The sequence below is a fragment of the Mirounga leonina genome, unplaced genomic scaffold (genome assembly GCF_011800145.1).
Source record: "Mirounga leonina isolate KUSES-001 unplaced genomic scaffold, KU_Mleo_1.0 Mir_175, whole genome shotgun sequence".
Taxonomy (NCBI): Eukaryota; Metazoa; Chordata; class Mammalia; order Carnivora; family Phocidae; genus Mirounga; species Mirounga leonina.
The window spans coordinates 33,030,370-33,044,365 of NW_023270453.1; the positions used below are offsets into that span (position 1 = coordinate 33,030,370).

Consider the following 13,996-nt stretch of genomic DNA (forward strand, 5'->3'; position numbering starts at 1 on the left):
TGCCTTCCTGCCTTCCTGCCTTCCTGCCTTCCTGCCTTCCTGCCTTCTTTCCTTCCTTCCTTCCTTCGAAAGAGAGTGAGGGAGGGTAGGGGTGCGCAGAGGGAGAGAGAGTCTTAAGCAGGCTCCACACTCAGCACGGAGCCTGATTTGGGGCTTGATCTCACAACCCTGAGATTATGACCTGAGCCGAAATCAAGAGTCAGATGCTTAACTGACCGAGCCACCCAGGCACCCCAGAAAGTTTCTTTGAAAAGCAAGACATGGTCTCACCACTCCATAGCCTCAGGAACGCAACAGCATCATGTTATTCAAGAATAAAAACTTAAAAGGAAAAAACAGCCCGCAAGGATTAAGCTTAAAATAAAGACCTTCCAGTAAATATTATCATAGGCTTTAAAATTTTTTTAATATATTTAAGTCAGGCCCATAAATGGAAAATGGGCAACACCTGTAATTAGGTAAATGGCTAAGAGTATCTCCAAACAGAAGAAGAGAATATTTTTAGCCAAAAACAAATGCAGAATAGATATTTTGGTTCTTTTCGTTTGGTTCAGGGAGGCCAGTTCTGTAAACAGGCATGAACTCCACCAGCAGACACACCAATAAATAGTTTACAGACATCGCCTTCGCATGCTTAGCGGCAAGCCGAACATGCAGTTGAAGGGACAAGGGAGAGAACTTCAACCGATTTCCCAGTCAAGCCCCATTTCATCTCCTTTCTGCCCACCCTGGGGCTGGACAGTCTGGGGGCAGTCTGTGGGCAGGGGATGCACCCAGGAGTGGGCACATGACCACCACATTAAGCGAGTCACTTCCTTCCCTGAGCTTCATTCAGTTTCCCCAACTCTAAATAAGAGAGCTGGACAAGACCATGTCTGGGACACTTTGGGTCCTAAAAATTGATATTATGTCTCCATATTAATTCAGCTTTCCTCTTATACCAACTGCTACTTCATGCTAAGGAGATACAGCTGAGAGTCCAAGAATATCTAAGACCATCCTTCCGGTAACCCTTATGACGTCTTCCTTCCCTGCAGTGCAGGAGTGGTGGGTTTAATGGAGAGTCATGCCAGATCCTCTGTTCTCTCTAATGGAGGTAGTGGAGGTCAGAGAGAGGTTCAGATCAGGCTGACAGCTGGAGGAGAAGGGAAGGGAAAGAGTAACAACCCAGTCCAATCTGTTTATCATGTTATAAACACTTTTTTCATCTTTGCAATACCCATCTTCCAGGTAAGGAAATTGAGGCCCAGGGAAGTCATCCATCTAGGGCCAAGTGAATCTCAACAAGGGTACTAAGACTATTCAATGGGGAAAAAATGAGTCTCAAATGATGCTAGAACAACTGGATATACACATGCGAAAGAATTAAGTTGGATCCCTACCTCATACTATACACAAACATTAACTCAAAGTGGATCAGTGACCTAAATGTAAGAGTTCAGATTATAAAACTGTTAGAAGAAAAGAGGGGTAAGTCTTCATGACATAGGATCTGGCAGTGGATTCTTAGGACACCAAATACACAATCAACAAAAGACAAAATAGATATTTGCATCCAAGATGTTATCAATAAAATGCAAAGACGACCTACAAAATGGGAGAAAACGTCTGCAAATCACATATCTGATAAGGGTCTAGAATCCAAAATATATAAAGAACTCTTATAACTCAATAATAAAAAGACAACCCAATTAAAAATGAGCAGAGGGGTGCCTGGTGGACTCAGTCGGTAGAGCGTGTGACTCTCAATCTTGGGGTTGTGAGTTCAAGCCCCGTATCAGGTGTAGAGATTACTTAAAAATAAAAATGTTAAAAATATATAAACAAATAAAAAAATAAAAATGAGCAAAAGACTTGAATAGACATTTCTCCAAAGAAAATATTAAAAAGGCCAACAAGCACATGAAAACATGCTCAACATCATTAGTCATGAGGCAAATGCAAACCCAAACCACAATGAGATACACTCAACACCTCTACTAAAAGCAAACAAAACAAACAGGAAGATAACAAGTGTTGACAAGGCTATAGAGAAACTAGATCCCTCATACATGGCTAATGAGAATATGAAGGGGTACAGCTTCTGTAGAAAAGTTTGGTGGTTCCTCAAAAAGTAAAAAGAGAATTACCAGATGACCCAGCAATTCCACTCATAGTGATATCTCCCAAAGAAATGGAAACAGATGCTCAAACAAATACTTGCTCCCAAATGTTCAGAGTAGCACTATTCCCAGTACTCAGCAGGTGCAAAAAGCCCAATGTCCGCCAACGGATGAATGGATGAACAGAATGTGGTCTATCCCTACAAAGGGAATGTTACTCAGCCATAGAAAGGAATGAAGTTCAGCTACCTGCTACCACATGGATGAACCTTGAAAATATGATGCTAAGTGGAAGAAGCCATACACCAAAGGCCACAGATTGTATGACTTCATTTATATGAAATATTATATATACTTCATTTGTATGAATTATATAATGTTATATATACTATATATTCTGTTTAATATTCTATGTAATATAATATATACAGTTATATATAATATATATTCTTTTATATATTATTATATATAATAATAGAATTCAATTGAGATATATATTATAACATATAATAACAGAATTCAGTTTATATATATATCTATAAAATTAGAATTGGTAGATCCATACAGAGGGAAAGCAAATTGGTGGTTGCCAGGTGGTGGCGGAAGGGGGAATGAGGACTGACTGCTCAGTGGGGCTCTTTTGAGGGAGAGGGTGGGGTAGGAAGAAAATCTTTTGGAGCTAGACAGAGGTGGTGGATGACATTATGAATGTATTAAATATCACTAAAGCTTATACTGTAAATATTTAATTTTGCATTATGTTTATCTCAATTAAAAATAAGAAAGGAAAAAAAAGTTTCTGGGTCAGCAGCCTTACCTACCTTGTACGTGTACTATTACTTCCCATATTTGTTACTTTTTAAGATTTTATTTTTAAGTAATCTTCCCACCCAACGTGGGGCTCAAACTCACGACCCCAGATCAAGAGTCACATGCTCCACCAACTGAGCCAGCCAAGTGCCCCATTACTTCCTTTTCTTTTTCTTTTTTTAAGAGAGAGAGAGAGAGTGTGTATATGCCTGTGAGTGGGGGAGGGGCAGAGCCAGAGGGAGTGAGAGAATCCCAAGCAGGCTCCACACCCAGCACAGCGGAGCCCAACACAGGGCTCGATCCCACAAACCCGAGATCACAACCTGAGCCAAAATCAAGATTTGGATGCTCAATCGACTGAGCCAACCAAGCACCCCTACTTCCTATTTTTAAAATGGATTCAGCTTTTTGATTTATTTGAAAGGAAACTGTATGTGGAAAATACCATCCATCAGAAGGTAATCTTAAAAATAAATGCATCAGTCCTTTTCTTACTGCTTTGTTTTAAAAAAAAAAAAAACACCAGTAAGGTTAAAAAAAACAAAAAACAGTAATGTTAAAAAAAAAAAAGCAAAAAACCAGTAAGGTTGCTCTGAGGGACACTTAGCATTTTTTAAAAGATTTTATTTATTTATTTGAGAGAGTGAGCGAGCAAGAGAGAGCATGAGCGGGAGAAGGCGCAGAGGGAGAGGGAGAAGCAGGCTCCCCACTGAGCAGGGAGCCCGATGCAGGGCTCGATCCCAGGATCCTGGGATCACGACCTGAGCTGAAGGTGGACACTTAACTGACTGAGCCACCCAGGTGCTCCAACATTTAACATTTTTAATTATTGTTTTATTTTTCTTTAAACTCCATAAGTGGTTGGTCATGTAAAATGTACAATGAAGTTAGGATGGATTCTGTTACAATTATCCTCATTAAATACATACTGCTTGCACGTAAAGACAAATAAGTAGATAAATGGGTAGGTAGATAGATAAATAGGAAGAATTTTTTTTAAGGCAGAATTCAATTGATGAACAGAAAGTGTTCTTGGATATGAGCCTGCTCTCTCTGTTAAAAAAAAAAAAAATCATCAAGTGTTCCAGGGATGTTAAAGCTAAATTAACACTGAACTGAGACTTTCTCCTCCACAAAGTTAGAAAGATTAAAAGAGAGGGGCGCCTGGTTGGCTCAGTTGGTTAAGCGTCTGCCTTCAGCTCGGGTCATGATCCCAGGGTCCTGGGATCGAGCCCCTCATCGGGCTCCCTGCTCGGCGGAAAGCCTGCTTCTCCCTCTCCCTCTGGCCCTCTCCCTGACCTCTGCTTTTGCTCTCTCTCTCTCCTCTCAAATAAATAAATAAAATATTAAAAAAAAGAAATATTTCTTTTCCATAACCAAATGAAGAGCACAAGGGAAGTGAAATGTGGTAATTGTCACTTGGCCTCAATGTGAGGCAATAGGGCATGGTGGGGACTGGGGCAGATGGGAGAGAGAGGCCCTCCCCATAATTGGCAGCCCCTCTAAGCTCCAGCCAATGGTTGCTACCAGGTCTTGATGATATTGGACCCCCCAATTTTTTTAAGGAAAACCGGACATTCAGAAATTCAGAATTTTTTCATGTGACCTGTTTTGACTTTTCAAATACTGGCTCAAATTGCTTTTCTAAACATTGTGCAGGTGAAGCAAGACATTTGCAGGACAAACATGGCCCAGGGGACACCAACCTGCAATACTATTAGCCCTATTTTGAGAGATGAGGGCACAGTGTTCCAGAGAGAGGAAGGGGTTTGCCTGGGGTCCCCAAATGGTAAGTGGTAGGATGTCTCTAGAACACGGGCTTGTTCCACTGGTTCAGCCTTAGGGAAGACGGGCCAGTGAAATGAACACTCATATTACAGGCTCAGTCCAGGTTCTATATCCCCCCATTCACCAGCGGGGAACCCAGCCCCAGCCCATGGCGTCTGGTCCTTAGCGCTGGACGTTTGGGGCGGGCGCCTCAGAACCATGGTGCAGGGGGGGTTATCAAACCACGCCAAGGTGGAGCTGGCCTGCATCTTGAGAGGATCACACGCTGGAGCTGGGGGTGAGGACATGGAGACTCAGGCCTCTCCCACTAAGTTCTTTCCTTTCATTTTCTTTTGGTTCCTAACATTTTGTTGTGGAAAATTTCAAACCCACAGAAAAGCTGAAAGAATAGCAGAGAACATCTGTACACCTGCCTTGCCACGTCTACCAATGACATTCTGCTTCTTCACCTGTCGCCCCTCCGTCTGCCCACCCACCCGTCCATCTGTCCACCTTTTTATTTTATTTCGTTTTGATGCCTTTGCAGAGATTGGGCACTTCACCCGTCCAGAGTTCAGGCTGTGGATTCCTTTTCTTTCTAAGCTTTGGCTCAAAAGTAATTAATGAAGACATTCTTTTTGTAAAGGAAGGGAAACATTACAGGAACGTGAACTTGCCTTCCACCACCCCTGCCTCAGCCTGATCCTGTGTCTAGGGATGACCACAGCCACCCGCTGCACGCCCTGTATCTCTACATACCTTTTTCTGAGCTTTGAAGTATCTACAGGTAGCCACGGAAAAGAAGCATGCTACTCTGTTGCAAGCTTCTTCTTCTTCTTTTTTTTTTTTAAACAAAAATTGTGCTTTCCTGGACATGTCGTCCTCCAGTTTGCTTTTCCACTCAACACCTTCTCGCGTCAGCATGAGGTTCTACCTTATCCCTTTCTGCAGGCTGCAGAGTCGTCCACAGTAAGAATAAATCGCAGGTTTAATCTACCCACGCCCCCAGCTGATGGACATTGAGATTGTTTATACCTGGTGTCATTTCTTTTTTAGCTTTTGTCCCGGTTTCTTTGTCTGTTTCCGTAAGTGCTCCGTGTTAAAGATCACTTAGAGTAGGTAACCCCTGGGGGTGGTCTCTGCAGTGTTGGGAGCAGCGGTGAGTTACTGCAGCCAGGACGCCGGGGGCCGCTGGGGCGGGCGGGGGGAGGGGGAGAGGCACGGGCCCTGCTGGGGACTCACCGCAGACGATGCTCTGATTGACACACTGCCAGGGGTAGCGCTCCATCTTGGGTCTGCAGCCAGCCTGCTCAGCCTGCGTGTAGCAGCAGTCATGCCGGTGACAGCACCTGGGGATGGCAGGCAGGCAGACCAGCAGCTGGGTGGAGGCAGGGATGCTCTCCCGGCCAGGACTCTGGGTACGTGAGGACACGCAGGGAGCCAGCATCTTCTGGTCCAAGCTGTGTCCCCAAGAATCCCCACCCTGGGAAATAATTTTGCTGGCCCCAGTGTGTGGGGTGTGCCCTGGCTGCGTCCCCTGGCCCCTGCCTGCCTCATTCTGTGTCTCTGAGCTCCCGCGCACCTGCCTCCTCTCTGTGCCGGGAGTGAGCTGAGCCCCGCCTGCCTCCTGACTTTGCGTGGGACCTGTCCTCTGCCTGGGATGGCTTCCTGTCCATCCTTCCTCCCTCCAGGTCTCAGCCTAAGAACCAGCTCCCATCCCAAGATGTCATCCAGCTCCTGACCTCCCCAGTCAATGACGGTCTCCTGGTTACACCCTCTCATACAACTGGGTTCCTTCCCTTCACGGCAGATTTATAACGAGACTCTCATTTTAGGGAGAAGACTGATGAGCATCCGTCCTCTGCAGTGGCCAGAGCTCTGTCAGGACAGGACCATTTCTGTCCTGCTCTCCACAGTGTCCCCAGTGTCCACTCCAGGGTCTGCTACATAATGGGACCTCAATAATAATAATAATGATAATTTGCTGTTGAGCAATTCTGAGAAACATCCACAAATGTCTCCAAACCTGCCCATTATTCATTCATTCACTGGTACAGTCTCCATCCAGCTACTAGTCCTTCTGTGTCCAGAGCCCATAATGGGATCTGGCAGGGAGAGGTCAGCCAGATGCCACTCTGCCCTCAAGGAGCCCCCAGTCTGATGGGGGGAGGCAGACAAGCCTCCAGACACCACATGCATGGTGAGAAGTGCTAGAACGTGGGATAAGGGGTCAGGGGGGGACTCTGGGAACCCAGAAGGGTCAATGCCTGAGCTGCATCTGGGAGGATGTGTAGGAAGCAGGCAACCATGCCCAGGAGACTTGGAAGCATGAGACTGAGCAAATACCTGTCTGGGACAGTCAAATCCTCCAAGCCAGGGAAGAGACCATCACATGGTGCCCTCTGCCACCTCCTACTGGCTGTGTGGAAATGGCTGAGTGGCCGTGCCTCCCTGAGCCTCAGGAGACAGCCGTCCTGCCCACCTCGGAGGATAAATGAAAGGAAGTCCCGGGAAGATCTAAATAAACCCTCAGCCTTGCACAGAACGGGCATTTCTCACATGGTAGCGGAGCCCAGCGGGTAGGGGCATAAATCCAGCCGGGCTGCCTGGGTTCGGATCCCAGCCCCCACCCCTCACTGTCTCTGTGGCCCCAGACAAATTAATCTCTCCTGCCTCAGTGTCCTCATCTCTGAAATGGGGTTGTTGTGAGGACTGAGAGGGCTTCTCAGAACGGTTCCTGGTGCATAATATGTCTGATTAAGCCTATGTTCTTTTTTCAGCCCAAGTAATTCATTGCATGGCCAGGCTGGGGGCGGGGGGGCAGCTGTGACACCCGGGGTGTGTCCTCAGTGGCCCCGTCACCCAGGAGGCCCTCTGCCTGCCAGGTTGTACTGCGTGCTAGGACCTTGCTAATCCAAACAGAAACCTCGGTTGTGCGTATTTCCTTAGAGAGGCCTTAACTACCCCAGAGGGTGGGGGACCTTCTAAGCCCGGGCCCAAGCATGCACTCACCAGTCGATGGCGTCGCGGGGCTGGCCATGGCCTCCCACACCACAATAGCAGCCATAGCTTATGTAGGACAGGGGGCTGCGGCTGCCAACACAGTTCACGGTCCCTGCCAGTTCTAGAAGCCCACGCCGGTGCACATGTGACCTCTGGGAAGCTAGAGGGAAACAAAGGTCAGAGATTGCAGGGCAGGGCTTGGGGAAGGGCACTAGTGTGGGAAGGGCTTGGATGACTGTTTGGGTTTGAATCCCGCTCTTCCTACTTCCTCGCTGTGTGAACTTGAACAACTTACTCAACCTCTCTGTGCCTTGGTTTCCTTGTTTATACAATAGGGAGGATGAAACGGCATCATGCATGTAAAGCCCCTGGCACATGCCCGCCTCTACTATTCATGTCTCCAAGGCAGCCCTGAAAGAGAAAACAAGTCACGGAGCCGCGGCATCCCAAAGGTCGCACCACTGCGCCTTTGCAAAGGCTGGCGCGGCTTCCTGGAATGTCCTGATTTCCAATCTCCTGCCCTCGTCTACTCCTCGTCAGACTGCTAGTCCCGAATCAAATGTCTGTCCAGTTGCCTGTGCTGGGCACTGGGTAACAGAAATGAGCTAAACAGGGTCCATGCCACCAGGCTCCCCTGCAGGGGCTTTCCTGTCCATGGATCTCCCCTGCCCCCCACCGTGCCCCTCCAGACTCGGGCTCGGGGCCTTTTGCATCTTCTCTTATTTTCACTGCCCACGCACGGCTTCCTCCCACACAGGGAGGCCCTGTGGCCTGAGCCCAGCCACCTGTCTGCATCCCAGTGCATCTCTGACACACAGCAATGCACAGGAGGGGTGACTGGACCCCCCACATTTCACAGGTGAGGAAGAGGAGACCAGAGCACCAAGGATGACCCCCACAGTCATACAGCCAACAAGAACCTGATCTTCTTGGGGGGCTCCGACCCAGGCTTCTGACCTCCAAACCGGTGCACCTTCCTCTTCACCCAGTAAGGGCAAGGGAAGGGGGCCTGCCAAGGTGACAGAGCTGAGAGGCACCAATGGGGCCACTGCTTGAGGTCAGGGCCCTCCAAACCCACTGTGACCGGGACATCCAATAATCCTTCCGGTGAAGGTAACGAAGGAGTCCGCTCTCTGGCATTGGTCCAAAAAACCAAACAGAGTAACAGTAAGGAGTGTGATCACTTGAACCTCACCCCATACCAAGCACCGTGCTCTCCAGTTGACAGGCATCTCCTATTGTCAAGAGCATAGCCTCTTTGTCTTGCAGGCAGCTGTTATCCCATTTATGGCTGGGGAGCCTGAGGCTTGAAGATGCACGGGGCCGCCGAGGCCTGGAGCAGACACTCACACGGAGACCTGTCTGATTCCTGGGTGTCCACTCTCTGCCGCTTGGGGACAGAGGAGCCAGGCCAGGTCTGTGCATTGCATCTGCCCATAAGGTCTCATCGCTTTTCATCTAAAACAAGTTTTCAGGGCGCCTGGGTGGCTCCGTCCATGAAGCGTCTGCCTTCGGCTCAGGTCATGATTCCAGGGTCCTGAGATGGAGCCCCGCATCGGGCTCCCTGCTCAGCGGGAAGCCTGGTTCTCCCTCTCCCTCTGCTGCTCCCCCTGCTTGTGTGTGCTCTCTCTCTCTGTCAAATAAATAAATAAAATCCTTAAAAAAATTTTTTTAAAACAAGTGTTCATCACCCTGACTTTTTTGAAGAGCCAAAATTAAACCCATTGTTGTTTTCTCTCGGTGGAAAAAGTACCATATTTGTGGGGGTGGGGGAATAGAGATGAGTTAAATAGAAAGAAAACATAGAAACCAGTTAAAGGTTTCGCCTTCCTCTCTGGGTGACCAGTCCTCGCTCGCCCAGAACTGGCCAGGTGCGGCTCCCAGCTGCCCATGCATCTGCCCGAAACATCCCGTGGCTCCCACCGTCCAGATATAGCTCAGAGGCCTTGCCACAGCCCAGAGGCCCTGCACGAAGGGGCCCCTCTCTCAACACCCCCATGTCCTCTCTCAACACCCCCATGCAGCCCCTGCTCATCATTAACGTCTCCTCCAGTTGAATTTCCCATCACAGACACCCTGCAGGGCACACACCCTCACCCCATGCTCACCTGTCACCTCCTTCTATAATCTGCCTTGCCCCCAGGTGACCATAGGGGTCTTTACCACACTGTGCAGCTGTCTGCTTATGGGAGTGACCCTCTATTTAACTCTTTTAAAGATTTTATTTATTTATTTGACAGAGAGAGAGAGCACAAGTGGGGGGAGCAGCAGGAAGAGGGAGAAGGAGAAGCTGAAGGCAGATGCCTAACCGACTGAGCCACCCAGGCGCCCCTAGGAGTGACCTTCTCAACTGGGAGCTCTTTTAGGGCAGATTTCTGCTGTAGACAACTCCAGATCCCTGGCACACAGTAAGCTTCCAGAAAAGGTCCCTTGACCTCCGGACCCACCAAGCCCCATGGAACACTCCCTGTGTAAGCATACCTGAAATGGCCCCAGTCCTAACTCCATGCCCCAAAGCTGTCCCCGGAGGTCCCCACCCCAACCTGACCACACTCTGGCAATCTCAGGGTCCTGGGCACAGCCCTCCAGAGAACCAAGGCACGGGGCAGCCGCCCAGCACTGAGTTTGGAACCAAGGAAAACACTCCCTCTGCATCAACTTAGGTGAGGCAGGTCATTCTGGGGTCTGTTTGCTCTGTCTGCCCGCGACAGCCTCTACTTGGGAGTGCCAAAGCTGTCCCGGTGTCCCATGGGCCTGAGCGTGCGTGTGTGTGTGTGTGTCTGTGTCTGTGTGTGTGTGTGTATCCACGTCGGGCTGTCTGGTCTGCCTGAGCTTTATGTGTGCATATGTGTGTTCCCTACGAGGTCCCTTTGCCTGTGTCCCGGTGTGAACCTGTCCGTGAACCCTACACCTGAGTGCCCAGGTGAGGCTGAAGGTGTCCTGTGCCTCCGTGTCTCCCTGCTTGTGGTGTATCCCTATATTTCCCTGCAAGTGGGTGTGTCTGTACACCCCAGAAATAGTCGGGTGCTGAGGAGACCTCTCTAAGGGTGATGGCCAGGGGCAGGTGAGAAAGCCACCTTCTGTTCTTCACCTGCCCCTCCCAGGTGTCCCCCCCGTAGCCCTACCTTAGACCTCAGGGACAGGTGACTGGAGGGTGCCTTGGAGGGGGGGGGGCGGTGAGGCTGGGGGACAGGGTTCCTGGAAACCTTATAAAGAATGCATCAGAGAGGCGGGAAAGGAGGGCCGGGGGCTCCCCGGGCCCCGGGAGGCGGTGGAGAGGCTGATGAGTTGGAGGGGTTGCAGAGGGACGGGAAGGCAGGGCTCCCCGTTCCTCCGGGGGGGGCCCCCTCCTCACTCACTCACCAGCGCTGGGCCCGGGTCCGGGTCCCAACAGCAACAGGAGCAGAAGGAGCAGCGGCGGCCGCAGCATTGCGGGCGGCCTCAGAGGCAGCGGACCCATCCGACGGCTGCAGGTGCCGGCAGCTCGGGCCGCGGTGTCGTCTCGGAGCCCCGCACCCCCTCCCCGCCGCCCGGCCCCGCCCGGCCCCGCCTCCGGCCCCGCGGGCAGGCGGGGCGGGCGCTCCCGGACCTCCGCCGCGGGCTCCCCCCGAATGGGCAGGGGCGCGCCGGGCGGGAGGGAGAGTCCCGCTCCAGATGTGCCGGACGGGGACTTGGGGAGAACGACAGAGGGAGGGCGCGGGTCGGTCCAGGAGTAGGCGTGCAACAAAGGTGCTCGGTTGCTGGTACTACTTCAGCCCCCTCCCGGCGCTCACCTGGACGTCCGCGAGGAAGACAAGCCTTGGGGGCCGTGGCGGGGGAAGGGGGGGGAACTGAACTGATCTTGAACATTTTAGTTTAGTTTGTTGGTTTTTTGTTTTGTTTGTTTGTTTGAAGATTTTACTTTATTGGGCGCCTGGGTGGCTCAGTTGGTTAAGCGACTGCCTTCCGCTCGGGTCCTGATCCTGGAGTCCCGGGATCGAGCCCCGCATCGGGCTTCCTGCTCAGCAGGGAAGTCTGCTTCTCCCTCTCCCGCTCCCCCCTCTTGTGCTCTCTCTCTCTCACTCTCTCTCTCAAATAAATAAATAAAATCTTAAAAAAAAAAAAGATTTTACTTTATTAAGTCATCTCTATACCCAGTATGGGGCTGGAACCCACAACCCCAAGGTCAAGAGTCGCTCACTCTACCAACTGAGCCAGGCGGCCCCTTAAACATTCTAAATGCAGGAAACTTGGCGCTCCTGATACCCCCTCGAAATCAACCCTCTGCAGCCACCCCCACCCTCACCACCACACCACCGTATTAGGGAAACTGAGGCGGTCCAAGATTGGCCCAAGACAGAGCTGGCATGGTGGGGATGAGGGGGTGAGGCTGCAGAGGTGTGGGAGCACAGCCCACACCCCATCCCCTTCCCGCCTGGGGCATCTCATCTGCATCTGCCCCAGGGCTGTAAGGCTGTGAGGGTCCAAGTGAGGGGCGGAGGTACAAATCCGCAGGAGCTCAGTACTGCAAAGAGATGTTTATTCTCCTTGGTCCCTGGCACTAGCCTATCCAGCTAGTCCGCAATTTCTGTTGATTTTGAGTCATAACTACTTCTGAGAGTGGAACCCCAGACCCCTCCCATCTCCACAGCTAAGCCCTAGTAGAAATAATAGTAACAAAGGTGACGTCATGGCTTACCAGCTATTGTGTGTTAAGGGCACCAGACACGTGATCTTATCCCAACCTCAGACCCCCTGATGTCCCCCTGTCACAGGAAGTAATGGAGGATCAGAGAAGCTAAGAACCAAGAATTAGGAGAGGCCAGATTCAAATGCCTTTTGACATGATGGTCAATCTCCATCTGCCTCCTTCTGTGAAAACCTGAGGCGTCAGGCCATCCAGCTGCCCCACACTGAGTTCACTGTCCCCCCACAGGAGCGAGCTCCTCCAGGCAACGCCTGGGTCTGTCCTCTTGAACGCCCAGCATGGACCTGCCTGACACGGAATAGGTGTTCAATTAAGGCTTGCCCACTCGGGGAGTATGGGTTTCTGACTCTCCCAAACATAGGGTAGAAATAGACCTTCCTTCCAAGGCTCTCCCATGAGCGACAGAGGATAAAATAACCCATATAAACCCAGGAGAAGTGCTTTTGCCTTCGAGGACTTTCCCAGTCAATATGCACAGAGGAAAACCCAACTTGTCATGAAAGGTCCATTATAAGTAACAAGTCAGGAAAATCTGTTCTCAATATCAGAACTTTTGTACCCAAACTCTACCACTATAACTGGTTAACCTCCATCATCTGCAAGGATCCTTTGCACAGAATAATGTGCTGCCAATATGACAGATGACTGAGGCATTGGGACCATCATCAAAGATACTAATGTCAGGGCGCCTGGGTGGTTCAGTTGGGTAAGCCTCTGTTTCTTGCTATCAGCTCAGGTCATGATCTCAGGGTCCTGAGATTGAGCCCTTAGTCTGGCTCTGTGCTGGAGCCTGCTTAAGAGTCTCTTTCTCTCGGGCGCCTGGGTGGCTCAGTTGGTTAAGCGACTGCCTTCGGCTCAGGTCATGATCCTGGAGTCCCTGGATCGAGTCCCGCATCGGGCTCTCTGCTCGGCAGGGAGTCTGCTTCTCCCTCTGACCCTCCCCCATCTCATGTGCTTGCTCTCTCTCATTCTCTCTCTCTCAAATAAATAAATAAAATCTTTAATAAAAAAGATTCTCTTTCTCTCTCTCCCTCTGCTCCTCTCCCACCACTCATGCTCTATCTCCCTCTCAAAAAAAAAAAGAGAGACATACTAATGTCATACTCTCCTCAATTAACATATTAAAAATAACCAAAATTATAAATCCTTTGCAAAGGTGCCTCAGTTGAATGTGCTGAAAGATGAGGGGATATAACAGAATGGAATGGAGTCAGAAATCGGTTCATTTCCAAAGGGGGAGCTATGCCTACCAAAGAACTGTGCCCCCAGTGCTCGTCTCAATCTAACCACATCCTTGGGTTCATCCTGGTCTATTGACAAAGGCTTGCTACAAATGTTTGGTAAGTAAAATGATTTCTTCTTCTGTGCGACAGAAGCGGGTATCTTCTATGACTAGAAGGTAAAGTAACTCTACACATAGAGAGGAGCATCTGAATGTGAGTGCTTTCTCCAGCTCATGAGACCCCAAAAAACAGAACAGTGAATCCTCAGATCCAGCACGTTCTCTGATCTAGCTATTCCTAGGGAATAGCTCTAAGAAAATAAGATGCTCAGACAAGTTTTATACACAACGTGGATCACTAACAAAGAGCAGAAACCTAGAAACAGCCTAAGTTTCCAACAATAA

At 49.9% G+C, this 13,996-nt stretch overlaps 1 protein-coding gene across 1 annotated transcript in view; it reads right to left on the reverse strand.

Moving 5' to 3' along the window:
- The window catches only part of LOC118021946 (group 10 secretory phospholipase A2-like), a 15,617-nt gene extending 4,475 nt beyond the window's left edge, over positions 1-11,142 (reverse strand). Inside the window, exons 1-3 of the mRNA XM_035022439.1 lie at positions 11,046-11,142; positions 7,692-7,842; positions 5,922-6,028 (exon numbers count right to left, since the gene is read on the reverse strand). Of these exons, the coding sequence (XP_034878330.1) occupies positions 5,922-6,028; positions 7,692-7,842; positions 11,046-11,142 (355 nt within the window). The remainder of the gene's footprint in view (positions 1-5,921; positions 6,029-7,691; positions 7,843-11,045) is intronic.
- Between the last annotated feature and the right edge of the window lie 2,854 nt (positions 11,143-13,996).